General features: G+C 43.5%; 1 protein-coding gene across 2 annotated transcripts in view; it reads right to left on the bottom strand.

The window, feature by feature from the left end:
• Positions 1–27,366, bottom strand: part of CLTC (clathrin heavy chain) — a 115,328-nt gene that overhangs the window by 45,115 nt on the left and 42,847 nt on the right. For both annotated transcript variants that reach the window (XM_087889994.1, XM_087889990.1), the window contains exons 2-11: positions 25,766–25,973; positions 21,956–22,224; positions 18,582–18,743; positions 17,011–17,124; positions 14,216–14,389; positions 10,096–10,293; positions 7,751–7,951; positions 4,126–4,278; positions 2,923–3,045; positions 799–936 (exon numbers count right to left, since the gene is read on the bottom strand). In XM_087889994.1, coding sequence (XP_087746120.1) covers positions 799–936; positions 2,923–3,045; positions 4,126–4,278; positions 7,751–7,951; positions 10,096–10,293; positions 14,216–14,389; positions 17,011–17,124; positions 18,582–18,743; positions 21,956–22,224; positions 25,766–25,973 — 1,740 coding nt within the window. The remainder of the gene's footprint in view (positions 1–798; positions 937–2,922; positions 3,046–4,125; positions 4,279–7,750; positions 7,952–10,095; positions 10,294–14,215; positions 14,390–17,010; positions 17,125–18,581; positions 18,744–21,955; positions 22,225–25,765; positions 25,974–27,366) is intronic.

Below are 27,366 nucleotides of genomic sequence, written 5' to 3'. Positions count from 1 at the left end.
GCAGCCTCCAGAAGTAAGGCTGCTGGTTATAAGAATTGGTTATAAATACTTTTCAGTATCCATTGCCAGCTCTGTTTTTTTAACCAAGACGTGACCCCCCCCCCTTTTTTTTTTTTAGCTTTTTAAATTGTCAATGGGTTTTAGTTTGAATGTTTTAAATTTTGGGCCAAAGTCATGTAATTCTTTTAAAAATTTTAAATTTTGTATTGGCATGTGTTTTAGTTCTGGCTGTGCACCGCCCTGAGTCCACTAGGAGAAGGGCGGTATACAAATTGAATAAAATAAAATAAATAAATAAATAAATAAACCAAGACAGATTTGCAAACCTGCTCATTCATGATTTTAGAAGAACACTGCCCAAAAATGCTTCCACTTTAGGGAAACTTTTTTTTTTAAATAACCTATCAAAATGGCAATCACAAAGTGTTAGTTTTAATAATTGTAATAATTTTTAAACTGCAACTCACTTTGATAAGATTTAATTTTAAAAAGAATGAACCCTTAGTTCAAAACAAATTTTTGGAAAAGTTATAATGATTATAAAAGTTACTGGCACCTGGTTTTATCAGTTTAACTTCCATATAAAACTGGAAGCTTCTGCCTGCAGGGAAATGATGAGCGTTAAGAGGTCTATGGTTCTCTTTTCTTTTTAAAAAGTTAAGAATGAGCAGGACTGAAATCCCTGTTTTAAGGGTTTCTTTATAGGAGCTTTGAATTCAAATATTACTTCAAATCCGTGTGAGAAGAAGAACCAAGAAATAGGATCGAAAACTTTTGAGAACCAGGTGCAAAACCTACCTGAGGTGCATGCATGAGATTCATTTCAAGCAAACGAGTTTGCAAAGGCCCTTCGGATGGACGGTTGTTTTTCAGGGCATCCAAGAGAAAAGCTGTACACTGCTGGATCAGGTTGTATTCCATAAACACATCTACTATCTGTAAAATAATAAAGAGTATTTGCTTTAGATTCTTTTCACCCAAGGCAGATAAAGTCTTGTAGAAACATTCCAGCAATATAAGGTTATCCAATTCAGACAAATCATCCGCGCTTAAGGCACCAAATGCACACTGTATCTCTCTCTCATTTTTAGTGTGTAAAGCATTTCATATTTTTCATCATAATTCATAAATCATCATAATTTTATGATGTTTGTGTGTCTATATTTTTCTTGACTGTACACCGCCTTGAGTCCTACGGGAGAAAGGCGGTATAGAAATATAATAAATAAATAAATAAATGAATGAATGAATAAATATTTGAATATTTGAATATTTCATATTTTAATCTCATTAATAGCTTTTCAACTTTCAAACCTGCCTCTGTTTGCATTTGAAGCATGTATTTTGAACACAAAATGAGGGCTTTTCAAACATGGGACAAACTTAATAGAGAGCTTAAAATGGAAAACAGCCGTATGAAAGGCTAAAGGCTTCAATTCTAAAATGCTCCATATACAACGACATGCAAGTGTCTTTCACAAAACCTGTTTTCCCTTTAGTGTCAAATCCTGATACTGTACAATAGTGTCTCTCAACTTCAAGATGGGTGGACTTCAGCTCCCAGAATTCCCCAGCCAGGCATGCAACAGCTTAAAGTTGCCACGCTTAAGCAAAACTGCCATAGAATCCTACAGAAATCAAAAGATTACCTTGAGGTTCTCCTCAAATCAGAGGAATGTTCTTGAGAACATTCTGAGGTCTATATGTTCTCAAGAGGCCAAGTGAAAGATTTAGCAAGCAGGGCCTGGGGGTCCATCAAGAAATGACCGCTGAGATTTCACTTTCCACATGAGGCCAGGAGAACGTAAGAGCCTTGGTGGCACAGCAGACTAAAGCACTGTTAAGTAACACCAGCTGCCTGCAATTACTGCAAGTTCAAATCTCACCAGGCTCAAGGTTGACTCAGCCTTCCATCCTTCCAAGGTAGGTAAAATGAGGACCCGGTTTGTGGGGGCAATAAGCTGACTTTGTATAAAAAAGAACACCGCTTAGGGGGGGCCCCGAAAGCCCTACTAAGCAGGTATATACAAAAGTATGAAGGCTATTGCTTAACGCATTGTAAGCCGCCCTGAGTCTCTGGAAAAGGGCGGCGTATAAATCGAACCAATAAATAAATCAATCAATCTGTGCAGCCCTCACTTTCTTGGTCTTTCACTTGGGGCCCAAACATCCTCAAGACTGCATCACCTACCATTTTGCTCATGAACAAATGGCCAGCTGCCAAATTTTACACTCCATCAAACTCTTATATAGTCATTCTATTTATGGTCAAACTGAGTTTATCGACCACTCTTACTTATGGCTCAAAATTGTTAAGAACCGTCACATTCCCACATGCTGAATGCTCTGCAGAATGGTTATTATCATGTTTGCTTAATGTCACCTTTACTGTGTTATTAGTAACCTTCGCAACAGGACACACGCTCTGAATTTTGAGATTGCAACACTCCCAAGTTTCCTGCTACCGTGTTTCCTGGAAAATAAGACCCTGTCTTATATTTTTTTGAACCCTGAAATAAACGCTTGGCCTTATTTTCGGGCAGGTCTTATTATTTTGGGGCGCATGGAGCAAGACTGGGCTCCTCTTGCTGTCTTACCTGATTTCCAGCTCTGTCTCCCTAACCTTAACCAGAGGAAATGGCGGGGACTGGCTGCGCATATTTTCGGGGGAGGTCTTATTTTTGGGGAAACACGGTAGCATCGCTCAACGCTACACATAGAACAAAGAGGTCAATGACTCGAAATGACAGAAACATCCATGTGAAAACAGGATTATTGGTGAAACTTTTAATTAATGTTTCTTCAGATGCAACAGTGTGAAGACTATAGGAAATACGATAAAAGCCACTTATTGCAGCCTGCTGGAGCAAATGGACAGAGACCCAAATGTCCTTCTCTCTCTCTTTCAAGACGTTTCCTTACTTGGGTAATATCTGCCAGAGGTTCTTCATCCTGCACCAACATCTGGGCAAACTGCTGTCCTTGGTCCGGGCTGATCCGCATTACGTTTCTCAAGAGGAAGATCCAGTCTGGAGTGTAACCAACCTAGGAAGGGCGTGTGCATGCCCAAAGAGAAATATTTTGTTAGCTTTGCTGCAATTTTGTATGCTGGAGTGATAGCATCCTGAGATTGTCTGTGTTTGGCTTGGTCCCTTTCTAGACTGAAAACTGAAAAAACTCAACCCAATTCATCTCCTAGCAGAGTTCACAGACCACAGGATGTATCAACAAAGGCTGCTGGGGGTTCGCAGGGGTTCGGGAGAACCTCTAGCTAAGCTTCTGTGCAGTTCGGAGAACCCCTAAATCCCATTCCTGGCTGGCCCTGCCCACCCCGCCCCTCCCAGGAGTTCCTACACAGCCCGTTTTGGATGCAGGTAAATGCAGGGTGCATGTGAAGGCTCAGGGAGGGTGAAAAACAGCCTACCGGAGGGCCTCCGGAGCCTGGGGAGGCAGTTTTCGCCCTCCCAGAGGCTCAAGGAAAGCCTCCGAAGCCTGGGGAGGGCAAAAACGCCACCCCCCACCATGGTGCAGGAGGCCAACTTGCCCACGCCCACCATGCCCACGCCCACCCAGTGATCAGGCAGAAAATTCCTTGCTAAAATTTTTGAAGCCCATCCCTGAGAATATTTATAATTTAGGGTTGAAATGAGGGGTCCTTTGATGCTCTCTGAGCTTGGTTGTTTTCTTGCAGACCCTTTCATTACCCAAATTGGTAACTAGCAAACATCTGCAAGAAAACAACCAAGCTCAGAGAGCACCAACAACCCCTCACCCCAAAATGTCATACTCGGAACCAGCCTTACGAGACTTTATTTTTCAGTTTGTTATGTGCTGTTCCTACCACCTTGTGGTTTTCGTTCTTAAAAAAGACTTAGAAGTATGGCCTCCTGTTGTGGTTCTTCATAAGCTACGTGTTGTAAATCAATTCCAACAGAGATGTGGCTTGGATGCAGAATCAGAACCGGCCACTGAATGCAATGGACTATTTTACACAGGGATTAAGATTAAAGACTTCTGACCAAAAGATGACCAGGATCTACCACAAGATATGGTGGTGGCTACAGGTTTGGCCTGGCTTCCCCCCCCCCCCCCCAAAAAAAAAAAGGTTTCAGGGAAACCAATTACCTTCTTGGCATACAGCACGATCTTCTGAACTTGTCCCGTTTCAGCAAAACATTGAATGACTTTATTGGGAACGTTAGCCCGTAGGTAGACACTCAGGGCCAATGTTGGGTCCACAGACTTCACGAGGTCTCCCAGTTCTTCAGAGCATTCCAACTGTTTAAAAAGCAAGAATTTCACAGTTGTTTTTTTTTTTTAAATATCCAATAGGATGCTGCATGTATAAAACAAATTGCAGTAGAAACGCTTTCCTACGTGTGTCAATGTGACAAGCAATTGAGGAAATAGCAATAGCACTTAAGACTTATATACTGCTTCACAGTCCTTTGCAGCCCTCTCTAAGCGGTTTACAGAGTCAGCCTCTTGCCCCCAACAATCTGGCTCCTCATTTGACCCACCTCAGAAGGATGGAAGGCAGAGTCAACCTTGAGCCTGGTGAGATTCGATCTGCCAAACTGCTGGCAGCCGGTGATCAGCAGAAGTAGCCTGCAATACTGCACTTTAACCACTGTGCCACCGCGGCTCATGCAACCTAAAGAAGCCTCCAAATTATAATATTCATTTTGGGACAGTATCTGATTTTTTCCCCTAACTCCTATGGGACTTATGCTGCATTGCAGGAACATCTTATGGGAGGGATTGTGCAACTGTGGCAACTTTAAGATTTGTGGACTTCAACTCCCAGAATTCCCCAGCCAGCATGGTTGGCTGGGGAATTCTGGTTGTTGAAGTCCATAGGTCTTAAAGTTGCCAAGTTTGGACACCCCTGTCTTAAGGGTTATGTCGGCACGATGTTAAACAATGAACGGCACTTCTGACCAATGTCTATAGTTGAAACGAAATTAAACACAGGGCAGTGCCCTATGCAGCTAGTCCTCATCACGCAAGCGAACCAAGAAGAAAGCCACATATCTACTGTACTTTCCTTTCTCATCCAGAAGAGATATCCAAGTCACCAAAAGGTCAAGTGATAAACCCCCAGTCAAGAATGAAGGCAGATCGAGATTTAAGCTGGTGGCTGCTTAAGCTCATTCACTGTAAAACTAAAATAGCTAAGGATGTTTGTCATGAAAAGAAGTCCTGCATTCAGGAACTCGGCTTTTCTTTTCAGGTTTTTTTCCCATCCCAGTCTTCAAGAAGAGAGAGGGAGAAGTGTGAAATTGAGCTGAATCCAGAAATCAAGTTCAAAAAGTAAACTGCAGGCAATATCTTAAGACTGCTTGCTTGCACTTGTGTCAGAAGCCCCAAGGCACTTCCAGGTTGAAATGATTATCCGGAGACATCACAGTTACCCAGGAGCTGCACAGTAGGGAGTACCTTTCATATCCCTGGCAGTTGCTGGAGTGAAGGACGGGAGCTCAACCCTGCCCCAGAAGGACGGGAGCTCAACCCTAACCCAGGAGAATGGGAGCTCAACCCTAATCCAGGAAGACGGGAGCTCAACCCTGCCCCAGAAGGATGGGAGCTCCACCCTAACCCAGGAAGACGGGAGCTCAACCCTGCCCCAGAAGGATGGGAGCTCCACCCTAACCCAGGAAGACGGGAACTCAACCCTAATCCAGGAAGAAGGGAGCTCAACCCTGCCCCAGAAGGATGGGAGCTCAACCCTAATCCAGGAGGACGGGAGCTCAACCCTGCCCGAGAAAGATGGGAGCGCAACCTCACCCCACGGCAGCACTCGGGTCTTGAACATGAGCTTGCTAACCTCCATCCCAGCATCCTAATCACAGAGGCCCCCGTGCTCCCTGTTTTAGATGATTTTAATACATTTTCTTGAGAGGTAACTACATTTAGAAGTCCAGCTGCAGAGTTCAGTAATCTTTGACTCCAAGGAGTTAAGTTATTAATAAGGGCCAACAGAAGGCAAAGGGATTAAATTAAATCCTGTAACAGAAAAAATCTCTCTGAAAAAATACTTTTAGGATGCAATTAGGCCAAAGCCTAGTATATTTAATATTTATTTATTAAATAAGGACCAGCATGGTCTCAATACAATTTCTGAATGAGGGGTATAATTCCAAGGCTATGGTTATCGATGATAAAAGAAGAACGGGCCTGGTGGCTCAGCAGACTGATAGCACTGTGATTATCATTCAGCTGCCTGCAATTACTGCTAGTTCGAATCTCACCAGGCTCAAGGTTGACTCAGCCTTCCATCCTTTCTAAGGTAGGTAAATTGAGGACCCAGTTTGTGGGGGCAATAAGCTGACTTTGTATAAAATATACAAAAGTATGAAGGCTATTGCTTAACGCACTGTAAGCCGCCCTGAGTCTCCGGAGAAGGGCGGCATATAAATCAAATTAAAAAAGAAAAAAAACTTTGTTGCCTCAATTAACAAAAGACGTTTTTAAAGATTCCTGCCCCATCATCCACATCCCAGTGTTTGGAAAAAATGTGTACCAAATGTTTGGAAATTTCAAATCTTGATTCAAGTTCAGAATCACAAAGACTTGATAAATAGTAATCCGTGGGGGTCAGAAACTGGTGCAGGGCACTAGAGTCTTATAATGAATTTAGCTTTTCTATGTGTCGCAAGATTTTGGACAAGTGTCTTCTGAGATTTTCACCACTAAGAGATTGCGGTGTGTGTGTGTGTGTGTATGATTTTTATGTTGGCATTAGACAGAAGTCATAATACGCTTGCAGGCAAGCATCGTCCATCAGCTGGGAACAACTGACACTTGAGGGAAAGGTCACTCATTTAAGGGCACAACATTACGTAATTCAACTGAAGAGCTGAAAGGCAAATTTCCTATCCTTTCATTTGCCAGGAAATTCCAGCCAGGAGTCAAAGTCTTCCATGCCTAATATGTTGCTGCCAGGAAGCTGCCATCTGAGAGTTGGCATTTTTCACGGGTTCTCTAGGCTGCATTTAACAGGGGGAGTAGAATCAAGATCACATGAAGCATTAGTCACACTTCGTAATGCCTTGGTGAGACCACACTTGGAATACTGCATCCAGTTCTGGTCGCCAAGATATAAAAAAGATGTTGAGACTCTGGAAAGAGTGCAGAGAAGAGCAACCAAGATGATGAGGGGACTGGAGGCTAAAACACATGAAGAACGGTTGCAGGAACTGGGTATGTCTAGTTTAATGAAAAGAAGGACTAGGGGAGACATGATAGCAGTGTTCCAGTATCTCAGGGGCTGCCACAAAGAAGAGGGAGTCAAGCTATTCTCCAAAGCACCTGAGGGCAGGACAAGAAGCAATGGATGGAAACTCATCAAGGAGAGAAGCAGAGAAATTTCCTGACAGTGAGAATGATTAATCAATGGACAGCCTGCCTCCAGAAGTTATGGGTGCTCCAACACTGGAGGATTTTAAGAAGAGATTCTACGGCCATTTGTCTGAAATGGTACAGAGTTTCCTGTTTGAGCCGGAGTTGGACTAGAAGACCTCCAAGGTCCCTTCCAACTCTGTTATTCTCTGCCATGGCACCAATCCCAAAGTAAAATTATCCAGCAGAAGCTACCTGGCCTTAACTTAAAACCATTTCCATTTTCTTGGAGACAGATGGGTGTTCTTTGCACAGCTGGAGAGAGACTGAACCCAGCAGAAATTTTAGCTGTCAGTGACCACTAAGCATACCCCATCTTCTAAGATGCCCTATTAAATAAATGACTTACTTTGTCTTCTTTCAACCATTTCTCCAGGAGCTGCTTGCGTCCTTGCTGGAGGACTGGCCGGCAGAGTTCCAGGGACTCATATTTGTTCAGCTGCCCTTGATCTAACAGAATTCCAAAATATTGAAGCAGAGGGGAAGTTTGTCCTGGTTGTGCTGGGACACTCTGGAACCGGCGAATGGTGTCTGGAGTGCGCAATATTCCCTATTAAAAAAAAGAGGTGGATAAAATACATCATCTACCCATTGCAAATCAGTCAAGATGGACCAACAACATTAGTAAAAAAAATTTTTTTAAAAAAAACTATTTGCAGAAGCTTTAGATCAATGTTCCTCAAATTGGAGATTTGGACTTCAACTCTCAGAATTCCCCTAGCATACTGGCTAGGACAGTGATGGGGAACCTTTTAGGCACAGAGTGCACAAACCGGAAGGCGTGTGCGCCAGAGCGCCGCAAACCCAACGACCAGCTGGCTGGCGCGCATGCGCGTCTCGGAAGCCTGACAACCAGCTGGCTGAGCTGGGGTGACAGTGCATGTGCCCACAGAGAGCTCTGCATGCCACCTCTGGCACGTATGCCATAGGTTTGCTATCACGCGGCTAGGAGAATTCTGGAAGCTGAAATCCTCATGTCTTAATAGCAATATCACTCAGACTTATATACAGCTTAATAATGCTTTAGAGGACTCTCTGAGTGCTTTACAAAGCATATTGCCCCCAACCATCTAGGTCCTCATTTTACCAACCTCGGAAGGATGAAAGGCTGAGTCAACCTTGAGCAGGTCAGGATTGAACTCCTGGCAGTGGGCAGAGTTTGCCTGCAATACTGCACTCTGACCACTGCATTACCATGGCTGAAAAGTCCTCAGTCAAACTATTATCCAGCCTTGCACAGCTGACCCAGAATGTGCCACAGCTGGTTAGGGAGGCAGCTGGGGATGGTAAAGGCCTCCCTGCCTGGTTTCAGAATGAACTTTTATTTATTTATTTGACATTTTGTCACCTTTTTTCTCAAGTCCACCAGCCAGACAATACTTTGCAGCGCTGCATAAAGTGCATTAAAAAGACCCGATGGCAATGTTAATTGTGCATTCCACCCAGAGTTACCTTGAGTTAAAATGGGCAGCCAATAAATGTTGTAAATAAATTATAATAAATTCCAAGCCACAAGCATAAGACTTAGTTGGGGCAATTGCAACCAATGGCCAAGAAGTCACATATCCACTTTTGCAAGGACAGCCCCATAACGAATGTCTATGGAGATGCTCAGCCATCCAGGTCATGGTTGTCCCAAAGGTGCTTTTTTCCAAGAGGCAGCTGGACTTTCTTGGGTTGTTGGGTTTTTTTTTTTTTTTGAAGACGTTTCGCTTCTCATCCAAGAAGCTTCTTCAGCTTTCTGACAGAGCTGAAGTGGGGAATGGAAGGATTTATACTCTTTGCAGACAGCTGGTCATTTGCATTCTTTCAGATGGTCGTTGAGGCCCCCTGGAGGTTTATTTGTGTCCTCAGGGTCATCTGAGTAAGCACACCCCTACTCAGGTAAACCTGAGGACACAGATTTATTTATTTATTTATTGGTTCGATTTATAGGCCGCCCTTCTTCGGAGACTCAAGGCAGCTTACAATGCGTTAAGCAATAGCCTTCATACTTTTGTATATACCTGCTTAGTAGGGCTTTCGGGCTCCCTCCCAAGCGGTGTTCTTTTTTATACAAAGTCAGCTTATTGCCCCCACAATCCGGGTCCTCATTTTACCTACCTCGGAAGGACGGAAGGCTGAGTCAACCTTGATCCTGGTGAGATTTGAACTTGCAGTAATTGCAGGCAGCTGGTATTACTTAACAGCACTTTAGTCTGGTGTACCTCCAAGCGGCCTCAATGACTCTCTAAAACAGGGGTCCCCAAACTGGCTGGAGAATTGTGAGAGTTGAAGTCCACAAGTCTTAAAGCTGCCAAGTTTGGGGACTTCTGTTCTAAAAGAATGCAAATGACCAGCTGTCTGCAAGGAATATAAATCCTTTCTTTCCCCACCATCCGGTCAGAGCTGAAGAAACTCTTTGGATGAGAAGCGAAACGTCTTCAAAGAAAAACAAGAAAGTCCAGTTGCATCTTGAAAAATATGCACCTTTGGGACAACTGTTACCTGGAAGACTGAGAATCTCCATAGACTTTTGCTTAGCAAAATGGAAATTCTGGCCCCCGACTGTGGCCATAAATTGAGGACTACTTGTACACCAGTGCCAGAAAAACAAACCAAAAGAAACAGGCAGGATATGAACTGAGGATTCAGACCTGAGTAGTAGATAAAACAGAAAAGACAAAGCATGGCTCATTTGGATGTTTTCCATACCTTCGGGGCGTTTGCTGCTACTTTGGCTGCTTCCGAGTAGCTTCCTTGGGCGAAAAGGGCATTGAATTTTCGGGCAAAGAGCTCTTCAGCCCCGGCGAGATTGTTACGGACGGCCATTCGGAGGGCCAGGTCTGGATTCTGCAGCACATTGGTGATGTACGGGATAATGTTCTCTTCCTCCACACACACTGAAAGCACCTGAATGCAGGGAGAGGGATAGAATGCAGTTTATCATTAGGATCTCTTGCATTCTTGTTTTAATAATCATTTTATTAAGTTTTATCAAGATATAAAAGACAAAAGAAAGTAAAAACAGTGGGGGAAATGGGGGAGGAAAAAAGGAAGAGAAAGAACTGGATGATAAAGGGCTAAAAAGAAAAGGAAAAGATTGATTTTTGATTCGTTTAAGTGCCTCATAGTAACACCGCAGCCTCAGCTTTTTACTTCTTACTCTCTGAGCTTGGCTGTTTTCTTGCAAACTATCACTTTCATCATCAACTAGCAATAGCACTTAGACTTATATACCGCTTCATAGTGCTTTACAGCCCTCCTTAAGAGGCTTTATAGAGTCAGCCTATGGCCCCCCAACAATCTGGCTCCTCATTTTACCCATCTCGGAAGGATGGAAGACTGAGTCAAGCTTGAGCCCCATCAGGATCGAACTCCTGGCAGTGGGCAGAGTCAGCCTGCAATGCTGCATTCTAACCACTGCCCCACCACGGCTCACGCGCTAAAAATGTACTGGCCATGTTTGTAACAACCAACTGATCTAATCGGCACTCTTGATGTTGGGTTTTGGTGATTAATATCGCTTGCGGTTAGAGAGATGACCAGTATTTGGTAAGCTGGTAAAGTAAAAAGCCTGTAATTTTATTTGGTACTTTACTGTGCTTAAAAAAAGTTGTAAGTCGATGCTTCTTTTCTTGTCCCCTACACCTCTCTTCTTGTTTTCGTTTGTATTTTATACTATGATAATTTTAATTTAAAAAATTTAAAAATTGCAGTAGATACGTTTTTGGGCTTCTATGAGTGCCTCTTCCAGGCTGGTAACCAGATGCCAGACGGATCCTTTTTTTTTTCTCCCCCTTTTGAAGGAGCTATAGCAGCTTACTAACAGATTAACATGATCAGGGGAGTGACGATAGCTCTTGTTAAAGTGTTGTTTAATCTTAATGGAATTCCAGCACCAACAGCATGCTCTGGTATCAGAACGGATTTTTAAGATCATTAATTTTGCTCCCTCTTCTCCTACCCTGAAATGGGCCCTAAATAATATCATATTCAAGCGACTTATTTAATTTTATCCCTCCTTTGTTATTTACGGGCGCGACGGCTCAGCTGTGAAAGACGCTGAGCTTGTCAGCTGGAAAATTGACAGTTGGGATCCAAAACCCGGATCAGTGGTGGGTTGCCCCCAGTTCTATAGAATCGGTAGTAAAACCAGCGGGAGGCTCTGCCCACCGACCCTGACATCATCAAAATGCTTCTGCGCATGCGCGCGGCCCCATTGCGAACCGGTAGTAAAGGTAAGTAGAACCCACCCCTGACCCGGATGCTGGGGTGAGCTCCCGTTCCTTGCCTCAGGTCCTACCAACCTAGCAGTTCAAAAGCATGCAAATGCAAGTAGATAAATACCGTTTCTCTGACCTACTCCGAAAGTAAGTCCTAGCTTGATTTTCACACGTGTGCCCCATATAAGCCCTATCCCCCAAAATCAGCCCTAATTAAGACCCCACCCACTCCTGGGTGCATGGGTAAAAATTAAGGTAGGGTGGGCATAGGTGTGTGTGTGGAGCTGCCCTACTACTTACCTTCGGACAGTTGCAGCCAGGCCTCGCACACCCCGACACTTTCTTCTGCAGCCGGCAAGGCTTTCCTGAAGGCCTCTGCAGCTGATAACAGAGGATAGATCCGGAGCTCTGTTATCGGCTGCAGAGGTCTTCAGGAAAGCCTTGCCGACTGCAGAAGTTCCTGACAGCGAAAAGGAGGCCAGAAGCGCCGCGCACAAGTGAGGTGAGCCGGTGGACGGCATCCCCCCCCGAAAATAAGACCTGGTGCCTTTTTGGTGGCAAAAAAATATAAGACAGGGTCTTATTTTCAGGGAAACACAGGTAGGTACCACTTTGGTGGGAAGGTGACAACATTCTGTGCGTCTTTGGTTTATAGCCATGCTGGCCATATGACCACAGAAATGTCTCCAGACAACGCTGGCTCCTCCAACTAAGAAAACAGAGATGAGCACCAAGGAGGTTCACCAAGAGTGCTCACAGGCTCTGCAAATTTCTACGGCATCTTAAGAATGTGTCCTTTCTCCCTTATCACGTGTTTGGTGACCAAAGAGCATATTTGCCCTGAATTGCAGTTGAGGATTACCGAGAGGCCTGCTCTGGTATCAGAGTGTGAGTAAGACTATACAGCAGTAACAGATTAACAAGAGAAAACTGAACGCATGGATTGTCTTGTGGGTTTTTCAAGAGACAGAGGATAAGCAAGGTGGCTTCTGGATCAAACAGCTATGAAGCTGTGAAGGATATGCCTCCTCCGTAACCCTAGGCTTTCTTTTTCTTTCTTTCTTTCTTTCTTTCTTTCTTTCTTTCTTTCTTTCTTTCTTTCTTTCTTTCTTTCTTTCTTTCTCTCTTTCCTCTTTCTCTTTCTTTCCTCTTTCTTTCTTTTCTCTCTCTGTCTCTCTCTCTTTTCCTCCCTCCCTTCATTTTTTTTTGCAGAAGAAAATCTCAGAACCAGCAGCGAACCAATTTGGCAGCTCCAATTCCTGGCAGGAAAGCAGCCATCAGCAGCAGGCCAGAACTGAAAGCCAGTATCACGTGAGCAAGAAAGATCTTTCAAGGTTGATGCTGTTAAATATTGCCAAGAGAGGTTGAGCAGCTTTTCCATAGGCTGTGAACTTCGACCTACTACTACTATTCAAATACAAACCTTCTGACTTGTTTTGTAGAACGGAACAGCACACCAAGGTTTAACGGTGGACTTACATAGTCCAAATTACTGCATGAAATTTTAGTAGTCAGCTAAATGTCCAAGAAAAATAACAGCGTTTTTAAAATCCATATATAGGTTAGACTAACAACCATTTGTTTAGTGGCCATTTGAAGTTACAAAGGCATTGGAAAAAGTGACTTATGACCGTTTTTCGCATTTACGACCATTGCACATCCTCATGGTCACTTGATCAAAATTTGGACACTTGGCAACTGGCTCGTATTTATGACGGTTGGTCCCCTTTTGCAAACTTCTGACAAGCAAAGTCAACAGGGAAGCCAGATTCACTTAAAAATCGTGTTACTCACTTAACGCAGTTAGTTCCCGTAACTTAACATGGTTCACATAACTTAACACAGCGATTCACTTAAGTGTGGCAAGAAAGGTTACAAAATGGGGGCAAAGTGTCTTGCTTAAGAATGGAAATTTGGGGCTCAACTCAACTTGGCTAACAGAAATAACAACAGAGGAAACAGAGCTGAAACCAGAAATTTTTCTATTAGGCATGATCAAAGGAAACCATAGCAAAGAAACAAAATATTTAATATTACACATAATTACGGCAGCCAGACTGGCATTAGCACAACATTGGAAAACGGATCAATTGCCAACAGATCATCTAGTAATCCAAAAAATTTACAATTGTGCAGAAATGGCTAAATTAACATTTGAGTTAAAAGACAAGGTCGACTCAAAATATTATACTGTATGGAATAGATGGTACGATTGGACAAGTCAAAAGAAAGGAGAGTAAATGTAAAATTCCACAAGAAAACAAGAAAATAGCATTAACAACAAGCACCGTCAATAAGATAAATGATGTAATAAGTCACTTTCTATATATAGATATATATATCTAGTTTATTTCGTTTTGTATTGTTTTTCTATTTTATGGGGTGAATATAAATGTATTTTATATGTACTTGATTTGATATTTTATCTTTTTATGTTTAATAAAGTTTGTTTTAAAATAAAATAAAAAAAAAAGAATGGAAATTTGGGGCTCAACTCTGGTTTTAAGTCGGGGATTACCTGTACAGATGGAGTCATGCGCCTACCTGGCCTCAATCCATTCACATGCACCACCCCCTAAGCCCCCATAAACATCAAAGCCTCCGGTTACCTGTCCTTTCCTGTTGACCCCAATGATTCCAGCCGTGGCTTCGTGTGGCGCAGTCACAAAGATAGTTTCCCCACTGATTCTGTTCATGTAGATGCAGGTGCCTGTTTCAAGGTCGTACAGATGGATGTAACCGTACTTTGTGATCAGGAAGACAACATCGTGCTTCTCGCTAATCTGCAAATAGGAAGAGGAGAGGGAAAAAAATGGTAACCATCTCGGGGCAACGTATTGTAGTTGAAAACCCACCAAATGTCTTTGGACAATGGACAAGACGAACAAGTTAGCACGGTCTTCTGTATCAAACTTCAGTCCTAGTCATGGCAACAGGTAATCTGAATTAAACGTATTTTATTCGCCTATCCACAGGTTTCAAAAATGTTAGTAGACTTCATCTCGGTCCTGTAAATTAAAAGGCTTACAACAGCCTGTATGGTGTAATGCAGAGGTCTTCAAACTTGGCAGCTTTAAGACTTGTGGACTTCAACTCCCAGCTATGCTGGCTGGAGAATTCTGGGAGTTGAAGTCCACAAGTCTTAAAGCTGCCAAGTTTGAAGACCTCTGGTGTAATGGTTAAGGCATCAGCCTAGAAACTAGGAGACTGTGAATCCTGACTTAAGTGTAAAAGCCGGCTGGGTGACTTTGAACTAATCAACAGGAGACTTGGAGTTCTAGTCAGAGCTATCTTAGATACCATATTTTTCAGAATATAAAATGCTCCGGACTGTAAGATACACCTACCTTTTTTGGTGAGGAAAACAAGAAAAAGAAATCTGCCTCTGCCTCCCAGCAATTTTAACAGCAAATAGCCTGCTTTACTTTCATTTTCGTTTTCAGCATAGCTTGATTAGCACAAGAAGAAAAAATCTGCTCCCAGCAATTTACCTCCTTGCAGCAAGCAGCAGAGGCCCACGCAAAACAGCTGAGGGCGAAACAGCTGAGAGTCGGGAGACCTATCCAATCAACTTGTGCTAATTAGGCTGTTTCTTCTTGCTGCTTGCTGCAAGGAGGTAAACTGCTGGGAGGCAGAGGCCAAAGGGTGGGGGCCAGTGGGTGGGCGGGGCTACATTTGGTGTATATGACGCACCTAAATTTTCACCCCCTTGAAAATTTGGGGGGGAAAAGGTGCATCTTATACTCTGAAAAATATGGTAGTTCTAGCTATCTTGAGCCTGGTGGCACAGTGGTTAGAGTGCTGAACTGCAGGCTACTTCTGCTAACTGCCAGCTGCCTGCAATTGGCAGTTCAAATCTCACCAGATTGACTCAGCATTTCATCATTACAAGGTCAATAAAATAAGGACCCAGATTGTTGAGGGGCAAGAGGCTGACTGTAAAGCGCTTAGAGGGCTGTAAATCTCTGTGAAGCGGTATATAAATCTAAGTGCCATTGCTATCTTACATGAAAGCCAGCTGGATGACGTTGAGCCAATCACCAGGAGACACTGGGTTCTTTCCCCACCTTAGGCATAACGCCAGTTGTGTGACTGTGGGCCAGCCCTTTCTCTCAGCCCCAGAAAGGTGACAATGTCAAACCACTTCTGGGGGAAAAAAATTGCCAAGAAAACTGCAGGGATGTGCCAGGCAGTCTGCAAGAATCAGACACGACTAATTGGAAAGGGAGGGGGGGAATAAGGTAGACCAGACTCTGTGCAGACCGAAAGCTACTCTTATTAGAACAGCTATTGTAAAAGAATCTTGCAAGTCCGGATGTATTTCCCTTCTCTCCACCCCACCCCACCCCCATTTTATCTTCAGGTGAATTTGAGGGGGAGATGGTTCTCTGAGATGCTTTGGTAAACCACTTCCTTGGCCTGGGTTCAAGCTTCATTTATCTCATCCCTGCCTGGTAACAGATCTTCCCTGTGTCCTTCAAGACCCTCCACTAGGCTCACTACACTCTCCTCCCACAGTGTTAAATGCTTTTTCTGCAGATAATTTTAAAAGAACACAAACAGACTTTTTGGATAATGAACTCTGCTCTTATAAAACCCACCAAGGCGTGCAGAGTCCTGGTTCATCAAAAACACAGTGTGTTCCTATAGATTGTTTGAACTGTCCAACTGCCAAGTTGAAAAGCAACCCAGACTAAGGATCAAGAGGCCCTCTGTACGACTACAGAAGCCCCCCAAACGCCTGAACTTTGCTCTATAAAACACAGCTACAACATTAAATGCAAGGCTGGGAGCTAAGTCATTTGTATCCCACTTTATTATTTTTACAAATAACTCTTTTTAGCTTTTTAAGTGCAAACTGGGTTTTAATTAGATTGTCTTAAATTGTGGGCCAAAGCTGTATAATTCTTTTAATTGATTTTAAATTTTGTATTGGTATGCTTTTATCCTTGGCTGTGCACCGCTCTGAGTCCAATAGGAGAAGAGGGGTATATTAATTGAATAAATAATAATAATAAGGCAGGGAACATACCTTTCTCCTCCTCGTTTTCTCCACAACAATGCTGTGAAGTGGGTTGGGCTGAGAGTGAGTGACTGGCCCAAAGTCACCCAGCTGGCTTACGTGGCTAAGACAGGATTTGAACTCACATCTCCTGCTTTCTAGCTTGGTGCCATAACCACTAGACTAGGGGATGTCCAGCCTTGACAACTTTTAAGACTTGTGGACTTCAACTCCCAGAATTCCCCAGCCAGCATGGCTGGCTGGGGAATTCTGGAAGTTGAAGTCCACAAGTCTTAAAGTTGCTGAAGTTAAAACACCCCAAATTGGATTGCATGGCCAGCCGGCCAACCTATCCCAAAGCCTTCAGGAGGAACAAGGCCGTTCCTTGTTAATATACCATACCTGCATTGCTACTGGGAAGTCGTTCTGGGCTTCCGGTGGGAAGAAGACGTCCACGGCTTTCTTAGGGAATGGTTGGTTTCCGGTGGGAGGCGCCCCAACCTCAATAATATGCAACTGTACAGAGAGAAAATCAGATTGGAGACCATCTTTAGAAAGGGATCCATGATTGCCAACACTCGGCTTTATCAAAGAAGGAGGGAAGGATGTCCCCATGGCTGAAAATAGACCACAGGGAGCCCTCAACGTACGACCACAATCGAGCCCAGAATTTATGTTGCTAGGTGAGAAAATTGGTTTAAGTGAGTTTTGCCCCGTTTTACGATGTTTCTTGCCACAGGTGTGAATCACTGCAGTTGTTAAATTAGTAACAGTGTTGTTAAGTGAATCTCACTTCCCCATTGATTTTGCTCGCCAGAAGGTTGCAAAAGATGATCACATGACCCCAGGACGTTGCAACCGTCATAAATACGAGCCGGTTGCCATGCATCTGAATTTGGATTATGCGACTATGGGGGTGCTGCAATGGTCATAAGTATGAAAAACAGCCGTAAGGTCACCTTTCCAGCACCATTGTAACTTCGGTCACTAAATGAACAGTTGTAAGTCGAGGATGACCTGTATGTGTCGCTCTAATCATCAAGACTCTGGACAGCATACAATAAGCAAATTATGTTCTGCATTCAGATGTTAAGAAAGTGGTGTGGTGGCTTAGACGTGGAGCTCTCGCCTCACAATCAGGAGGCTGTGAGTTCAATCCTAGGTAGAGGCAGATATTTCTCTCTCTGGGCACAATGAGAATATATCTGCTGAATATAACTCCGCATTGGTGACAGGAAGGGCATCCGGCCAGTAAACACTCAGCTCCATTCGGTTGCCCAGACTCCACCCCACAAGGGATTATGGGGTCATTGAATGGAGGAGATGATGATGATTCAGATGTTAAGACCTATATACCTTCTGTTAATCAGGATGGGATGCTCTTCACTCGCATCCGGCACCCGAGGGAAGCTGCCACAGTTTATGCTGCCTGCTGAAATGGAGAGAGGAATTCTTGCTGTTCAGAACTACGTGCCTCAAAACCGTGATCTGACTGGTAAGTCTTCAACTTACGACCATTCATTTAGTGACCTTCTGAAATTACAACAGCACTGAAAAAAAGTGGATTTACAGCTGTCGCAACATCCCTACAATCACATAGTCAAAACTTCAGATGCTTAGCAACTAGCATCTATTCACAATGACCGTAGCATCCTGGGGTCATGTGATTTGCTATTTGGGGCCTTTCCAGCTGGCTAATGGCGAGCAAAATCAATGGGTGATGCCAGGTTTGCTTAACGACCACGTGATTCACTGAAAAACTGCAGTGATTCGCTTAACAACCAGGGCAAAAAAAAAAATCAGGCGCAACTGACTTAACAACTGCCTCACTTAGAAACGGGTGTTGTGGTCCCAGCTGTGGTCGTAAGTCGGGGACTTCCTGTATAAAATTAAAAAAAAAAAAAAAAAACCCACTGAAGGCCAAAGCCTCCTCCCCAGAGATGAATGAATGGAGATCGGACCCACAGGCTCACCTTGCCTCCGGCTTGCCCCCGCACTGCGAAGCAGAACAGAGTGGATTCTTCCGTGTTGCCTTCCATTTTGAACTGGGCAAAACTGGCAGCGTGGCCTTCGATGGGCTGAGACACTTTCCTATCCACAGAATAAAGCTGCATGGCTCCGACGACACGATTTTGCTTTAAGAAGGGAAGGGAAGGGGTTGTGAGAACATTGACCCTACAAGCATTAAGCAAGGAATACACTTTAAGCTAGGGGTCTCTGAACTCAGCAGCTTTTAAGATTTTTGGACTTCAACTCCCAGAATTCCTCAGCCAGCATGGCTGGCGGAGGAATTCTGGGAGTTGAAGTTCACAAGTCTTACAGCTGCCTGGTTGGGAGACCCCTGCTTTACACATTTGGCATCCAGATTGTACATCTGAAGAAGGTTCAAACCTTCTTCAAATGGCCAGGAGCAGCACTTTCCCCTCTCATACATCCCTTTTTAATTTGGAGCTCTTTTCCTTTTCTGAACAGAAGCTCACCCTGGGTGGTTCCTGAAAAGCGACAAGAAACTACTGAACTGAAGAGACTCTAATTTGGCTCAGATTCACCCAGATTGGTTTCCTGTGGTGATCCTTCTATCTGGCCGTTACTTGGATTTCTTGATCTCTTTTGCCGTGTTGTCATCATACACTAAATAATTACCGTATTTTCCGGAGTATAAGACGCACCCTTTTCCCCTCTAAAAAGGGGTGAAAATTTAGGTGCGTCTTATACACCGAATGTAGCCCCGCCCACCCACTGGCCCCCACCCTTTGGCCTCTGCCTCCCAGCAGTTTACCTCCTTGCAGCAAGCAGCAAGGAGAAACAGCCCATTTCAGCTTCAGCACAGCCTAATTAGCACAAGTTGATTGTCCACTGGATCGGCTTCCCGACTCTCAGCTGTTTTGCGCGGGCCTCTGCTGCTTGCTGCAAGGAGGTAAATTGCTGGGAGCAGATTTTTTTTTTTCTTGTGCTAATCAAACTATGCTGAAAACGTAAAGCAGGCTGTTTGCTGTTTACTGCAATGAGGCAAAATTGCTGGGAGGCAGAGGCAGATTTCTTTTTCTTGTTTTCCACAGCAAAAAAGGTAGGTGCGTCTGATAGTCCGGAGTGTCTTATACTCCAAAAAATACATTTACAACGAGTGAGGGCCAAATATATTTTTGGGGAGGAGTGGGGAGGGAACAATGCTTTAGAAGGATGAGGCCTACAGTAAATGTGGCAATGAATCAAACACAGCTGTGTCACATATATCATTATTTCTACATCTGATTTACCACATAACCAAACTTCTTTGAGCAAACTACAAATTTATTTAAAAATTTTAAAGGCTGGCCTGTTTCTCATTTCTCTTACTTTGGAGAATGGTTATTTATTTATTTATTTATTTATTTATTTATTTATTTATTTATTTATTTATTCATTCATTCATTCATTCATTCATTCATTCATTCATTCGATCAAATTTAGGTACTGTCCATCTCGCTCCCAGAATGACTCTGGGTGGTGGCACAACTAAAAGCGTTTTTTTTTTAAAGTTAAAAAATTCAATACATCAATAAAAGGAGCTAGATTAAAAACAAAAATAAGTTAAAATGGCATGGGGAGTGGTTTCAAGGCACGCTCGGGGGCTGCATAACTACTAAGTGTTGAGAGTTTTAAAAACTGTCTTAACCCAATTTAGGGTTTATGCAATGATTTTCATGTGCTTAGTCCATGCGTGAAGGTCTAATAATTAAAATGATTCATTGCTAAAGAGCCTATGCACAGGAATCTTTTCAACTAAGGGTTAGCAACCTGCTTGGAGTTAGATAAGGGTCCACAGCATTCAAGGGAAGTTGGATTTACTCCGCTTGTGGCTATGTAGGGATTCTAGGCAGATGCCTCTTTTACTCTGCCCCCACATTCCGCCATTCCTTCTACCACAGAATAGTGGAAGAAGTGATAATTTCTTTCTTCATAGGTCACAAGACATCAGCTGAATTATACTTGGTTGCACTCTTAGATAACAAATTACCTAATTTCATTTAATTACATTACTGATTCCTGAGGGCCTTTTTTAAATGCATGTATGCATAGAGACAGACTAAAAACACTGAAGGCCTCCACATAAGGAAAATGTCAGCAGTGCAGCCACCACAACAGAGTGACTATCCCTCCCCTGATAATTGTGGTCCTGCATTATTAAAATAAAAAAAAAAATTCAATACATTTAAAACAGCCCAAATCTCATTACATTACCAGATCGGGGGATGCCAAAACCTTAAGAGAGTTGATAATGTCTGAGATTTGGGTTCAGAAAGAAAATAATTTTGTTCCCCGGAGGGGTCTTCAAAAACAGAGATTGAAACCTGGGTTTTAAGACTGGGAGTTATCATCAAGGAATGTTTTAAACTAGGAATCATCGCATACAGAAATGTTTCTCTTTTCATTCGCCCCAAGCAAATTCTGCCTGTGTGGATGTGTGTCTCTTTGTGTAATTAACAAAATGTCAATGTGAAGTTTATAGCAGGGGTCCTTCCATTATGAGAGATTAGCTGTCTGAGAGATCAAGGTTGCACGGAAAGCAGAACTAAAATGGGTCACGGACTGGCCTCGGATACAAAGATTTCAATTTTGCTACAACAAACAGTTCTAGAGGGGAATTTTGGCTGTTTTCTCACAGAATGTACGTGAGAAAGTAACCACCTTCTCCCACGTCCTATAGCAGAGATCCCAGCTTTAATTAAGTTGATGTTCATTCCCATTAGTCTATAAAAAAGGTAAAGGAGTCCCTGAGGATTTTACTTCGTTAGTTGTTGCCGACTGCTCATCCCCATTTGAAGACAGTGCTCTACGAAGACATTTCCTCGGTCATGTGGCCAGCATGATGTCACAGAGCGCTGTTACCTTCCCATCATAGTGGTACCTATTTATCTCCTCGCATTTGCATGCTTTGCGAACTATACCATTTGTCTGAAATGATATAGGGTTTCCTGCCTAAGCAGGAAGTTGGACTAGAAGACCTCCAAGGTCCCTTCCAACTCGGTTATTCTATTCTATTCTATTCTATTCTATTCTATTCTATTCTATTCTATTCTATTCTATTCTATTCTATTCTATTCTATTCTATTCTATTTCTATTTCTATTTCTATTTCTATATTTCTATTTTTTTCTACTCTATATATTCTATTCTATTCTATATTCTACTCTACTCCGCTCCTGTTATTGCTACTGCTACTGCTATTTGGTTGGGAGGAGCTGTCGCAAGCAGTGGGAGCTCACCCTGTCGCGTGGCGCTCGGGTCTCAAACCTGGGCTGCCGGCTTTCCAGCTCGCAAAACCAGGGTCTTAACCGCTGAGCTACCGCATGGCCTTATATTCTTACCTGTGCAGAAATTCCAGTCAGAAGCAGCCATTTCTGCTTGGCATCGGTACGGTAATTGATAATCTGGCAACCCGCAAGACTGGAATGACGATCGAACATTTTGATTGGCTGAGACTCTCCTTCCATGCTCCAGTGGTACACAGCGTTGTCGGTGACCAGCGCAACCGTGTTCAGGGAAATCCACTTCCAAAAGGTGACATCATCCGTCATGGTGTGAGCCTTCATTTTGCTCTTCATCTCAATGTTAAAAATCTGAAGGGTCTTCCCAGCTAAAGGTAGGAGCGTGGATTAATTGAGCAAAGTTCCTTGGGATGGCCTGTCACTTAAAAGCCTACGGATGTTTAAGCCTGCGAAGATTATCTAGACATCCAAATCCCAACCCAGGGAAAGGATCATGCACGGTAATTTGACAGTAAAAAATGGCCAAATTCTCAAATGCCATTTCTGTCCTACGTGAGTCCTAAGAGAGCCAAGGGCTGAACTGATTTAAGGGCTTCAAAGCCAGTTACAGCACAAGTGTTTTCTCTCATGATGCTCAACATTCATGCAAAGTTACTCATCCTTAACCCAAGCAACTCATTTCACGTCTTGCTTGAGAAGATAAAAAGTACATCAAGACATACAACATCAGTGCAACACACACGTTAATATCCATATCTAGGAGAAATATGGGGATCGCCTAAGGTTAGCTGCCATGTCTTATCTTTACGGGCACTTTCTTAGATGGGTTGTTAGTTTAGCCTTTTAAACAAACCGTTGCCCTTAACGCATACTATGTACTAAAGCATACAGCAAACACAGGGGTTAGAAAGGGGAGAGAGTACAGTTACAACTAGGAAGAGTGGGGTGCGGGTCACCAAGAGGAATACCCCAAGAATTAAGAAAGAGTGAACGTTCAATATGGATCATGCTGCCAGCTTTCAAAGTGGGGTCCTTGGTGATCTCTGAACTTGGTTGCTTTCTTGCAGATGTTTCATTACCCATCTATGTAACATCATCAGTGCTGAAAGAGAGTAGGTAAACTCTCTGTTTTATCTACCGGTGGCTTACTCTGTCAGTGTTGGTGAGAATGTTCCTGCAAGTTCCCCAACAACAGCCTAAGTCAAAGGATCGCTATAAAATGAGAGAAAACCACACTCCCTCCTAGCACTGATGATATTACCTAGTTGGGTAATGAAAAGTTTTCTGCAAGAAAACAACCCACCTCAGAGAGTACCAAGAACCCCGTTGTTCAACCCTGAGCTACAAATAATCTCTTCTACTGGTCCTTTCAAAGCCCTTTGCTATATATGGTGTTAAGTGTGCTTTAGCCGAGACCCACAAACCAGGAAAACGTGAGTCTGAATTCCTGTATGGGCATTCAAATTCAGGAAATGGCCTTCCATATGATCTAATCCAGGGGTCTCCAACCTTGGCAACTTTAAGACTTTTGGACTTCAATTTGTGAAGTCCACAAATCATAAAAGAGCCGCAGTTTCCCCACCCCTGCTAGACAACATTGATGATGTCGTTTAAAGGACAAAGACAGGGAAGAGAATATACTTCTACGTAAAGGTATTACATTTGTGGAAGAGAGGAGCAAGGGAAGGCATGGGAGGCTAGAAGCGAACAGGGGAGAACAGGCTAAAAAGTTTTTTGGGGGGGAACTAAGAGACTGAGCTACAGATACTTCCAAGGACACGAGCCCCACAAGACTGCACCACCTCCAATCCAAAGGAACACAAAGCACTGAAACTATGCAGGTAAAGACTTTCAAAGCTAATAAACACTAAATTTGAGGGTTAAAGACTCACACTTGTCCACCATAGAGTTAGATTCCATATTCAGATGTTGTCCTTTAAATAGAAGGTTAAGCTGATTTTTTTAAAAAAAACAACAACAACAATAGCAACATCCCTACATGATCATGGATTTCAGGAGGGTAATTTTACAAGAAGGGAGGTACTAAGTGAACTGTCTTGAATCCTGAGTGAATGGGGGGTGGGGAAGGGGGATATAAATCAATATTTATATACATAAATCAATAGGCTCAGACTCATTCGTTTTTCTTTGAAAGCCTGAAAGGCTTCATTTCAGCTCCACCCCGCCCCCTCCACGTTATATACAGAATACACAAAAAGCAATATACAGCCAGATATGATATTGTAAGTCTCTGTCCCGTTTATAAAAAGTCCGATGCATACCCAAGCAGAAACGCTTGTAGGTTCTAGCGTTCAATTATTTCCCCTCCTTCCCAATTGTCACCGAGTGCTGAAAACCAAATTTCACACGACAGAAGAGAGATTCTTGTTAGGGATGTACAGAACTGACTAATTCAGGAGATGTCCCGGAGTATCCCGGAACATCCCGTTCCTGTATCACTGAGTTTTGCACATCTGTATGGCCTTTAATAAATGCAGCCACGCTTTAACTTTTCAGCCTTTTTAATCTGGTCAGCCCTTTTTGCATTCCCTTTTCATAAAACGGGACAAAGGCAAATACAATCTGAAACAGAGGTAACTCACCATCTGCACACACAAGAAAGCATTAGGAAGTGTGACAAAAATAGTGATAAAACATTAAAGCCGTCAGAAAAAGAGGACGCTGCTGTAATGAGACAGTTTGAGAGCTTAGTTTATCCACCATGGGGAGAGGGGGAAAAAAAAACAACGTGGCAATCTGGGGATTTGCTGTCCTTCGGGAGGGAAAAAGAACTGGTTTATCCAAGACATTTAGCATCCATTGTAAAGATAGTTCAGGTTGGGACGTGAGTTGTGACCATAAGGGGCCTAAGGTAGAATATAACTATAGTTGCGTAAGGCAGCAGCCCCCAACCTTTTGGGCACCAGTCCCGTGGGGAGTGGCTTTTCCATGGACCGGAGGGGGCGTGGTTTTTGCATGCTACCTGCATCCCGTGGATGGGGCTTCGCTTATTTGCGCAGCCCAGTTGCTGACATGCCGCTGATCAGTGCTGGCCCACAGACAAGGGATTGGGGACCCCTGGTGTAAGGAGTCCCTGAGGATTTTACCCCTCTAGTTGTTGCTGATTATAGGGGGGCAGTGCTCTTCTCCATTTCAAGGCCATTGAGCCTTGACATTTCCCCCGGTCACGTGGCCAGCATCAGTCACAGAATGCTGTTAACTTTACCACCAAAGTGGTACCTATTTATCTACTCGCATTTGCATGCTTTCGAACGGCTAGACTGGCAGGAGCTGGGGAAGGATGAGAGCTCACCCCGTCACGTGGCCCTCGGGTCTTGAAACTGGGCTGCCGCTTTTCCAGCCAACAAGCCCAGCATCCTACCGACCACGCTGCCCCTATAGTCATGTAAGGGGAACTATAGTTTGCTTTTGATTTACCCCTACAATGATCGTACATCAGGAGATATTTGGCATATAACAGGGTAGGAAATTTGTGCATGCCTTAGGAAAATAAATGTCATTGTGTTTGCAGGAAGTATCTATATCTTTGCCCTGAAATGTTTTAACAAAACCTCCATGCTTCTTTTTTTTTTTTTTAAAGGACAGCACCTGTTTTTTGAATTGCCACAGATTAAAAGCACACATTTTAAGATAGGATAATGTCGAGATGGTCAAATGCTTGGGAATTAATCAACCCCATTAGTTTTCACACCATTATTGTTGCAAACACTGGGCAAAGCACAGCCTTTCATTGCTATCAAGGGGAGAAAAGGAAAATTTACGTTTATTTCATTAGCAATTGTGGTTCGATTAAGGAACCTGGGACGCTGGGACACCTCAGAAGACACATTAAAATCCAAGCCTTGGAATCATAAAACGGGGAAATCGGCTGGAAAACATTTTCCGTACCTTTGAGGGCAATCACTTTGCTAGCAGGGTTCATGATGGCGCTGTCGGCTGAAATTGGCCGGCGGATCGGATTGTTCGGGTCGTTCATATCAATGATGACCACCTGAGCCTGCTCTCCCACTTTCTCTCGTATGCAGATGAATTTGTCAGATTCCATGGTCAAAGTACTGAAGCCGATGTTGGCTGGGTTGATACCCAGGTTCTGGAGCTAAAAAACACGGGAGGAATATCAAGGTTTGAATGAGTATTTCAACAAACCCTCTTTCATTGTTAATAGTAATAACAACAACAACAACAACTGGAGCACTGTCAATTGCAAAATGCAGTTTTGCTTGGAACAACTGACATCCTGTGACAATATTCTCCAAAGCACCTGAAGGCAGGACAAGATCCTTTCTGGATCGGGACGCCTTGCGCACGGTCACTCATGCCCTAGTTACCTCCCGTATGGACTACTGTAATGCTCTCTACATGGGGCTCCCCTTGAAAAGCACCCGGAGGCTCCAACTGGTCCAGAACGTAGCCGCGCGGGTGATTATGGGCGCAGCTCGTTACGCCCATGTAACACCTCTCCTACGCGAGCTGCACTGGCTCCCGGTGGTCTTCCAGGTGCGATTCAAGGTGTTAGTTATCACCTTTAAAGGGCTCCATGGCTTAGGACCTGGGTACCTACGAGACCGTCTTTTGCCACCAATAGCCTCCCACCGACCAGTTCGTTCTCACAGGGAGGGACTACTCAGGGTACCGTCAGTCAAATTATGTCGACTGGCGACTCCCAGGGGGAGGGCCTTCTCTGTGGGGGCTCCAACCCTTTGGAATGAACTGCCCCCTGAGATACGAAATATCCCTGATCTCCGTGCTTTCCGCCGTGCCCTCAAGACCCTGATGTTCCAACAGGCGGGGCTAAACATACGAACATGCGAATTGATTTTTTAAATGTTATCTAATTCTGGGTTTTATTTAATTGACCAAACTAAGTAACAATTTTAATTAGCAATTTTATGATGTTTGTGTGTCTATATTTTTCTTGACTGTACACCGCCTTGAGTCCTACGGGAGAAAGGCGGTATAGAAATATAATAAATAAATAAATAAATAAATGAATGAATGAATGAATAAATAAATAAATAAATAAATAAATAAATAAATAAATAAATAAATAAATAAATAAGAAAGAAGCAATGGGTGGAAACTAATCAAGGAGAGAAGCAACCTAGAACTAAGGAGAAATTTCCTGGCAGTTAGAACAATTAACCAGTGGAACAACTTGCCTCCAGAAGCTGTGGATGCTCCAACACTGGAAGCTTTTAAGAAGAGATTGGACAACCATTTGTCTGAGATGGTATAACGCCGTGATGGCGAACCTATGGCACGAGAGCCCTCTCTGCTGGCACACACGCCATTGCCCTAGGTCAGATCTGTGTGGCGTTTCTTTCGTGAGCTTCTGTTTCCTTGCAGACAACTTAACAGAAGCTCGCAAAAGGAAAAGAACTTACCTCTTGATGCACTGCCGGCATTGGGATGCCCCATGCCCCGCCTCCCAGCTGGTCTTTGGGTCTCTGCTGCGCATGCGCACATGTTCGTGCGCATGTTCACACATG

This window comes from Pantherophis guttatus, chromosome 1 (genome assembly GCF_059756535.1).
Source record: "Pantherophis guttatus breed Tessera chromosome 1, ASM5975653v1, whole genome shotgun sequence".
NCBI classification, from domain to species: Eukaryota; Metazoa; Chordata; class Lepidosauria; order Squamata; family Colubridae; genus Pantherophis; species Pantherophis guttatus.
The sequence above is the reverse complement of the archived record's forward strand: the minus strand, read 5'-3'. Positions and strand labels throughout refer to the sequence as shown.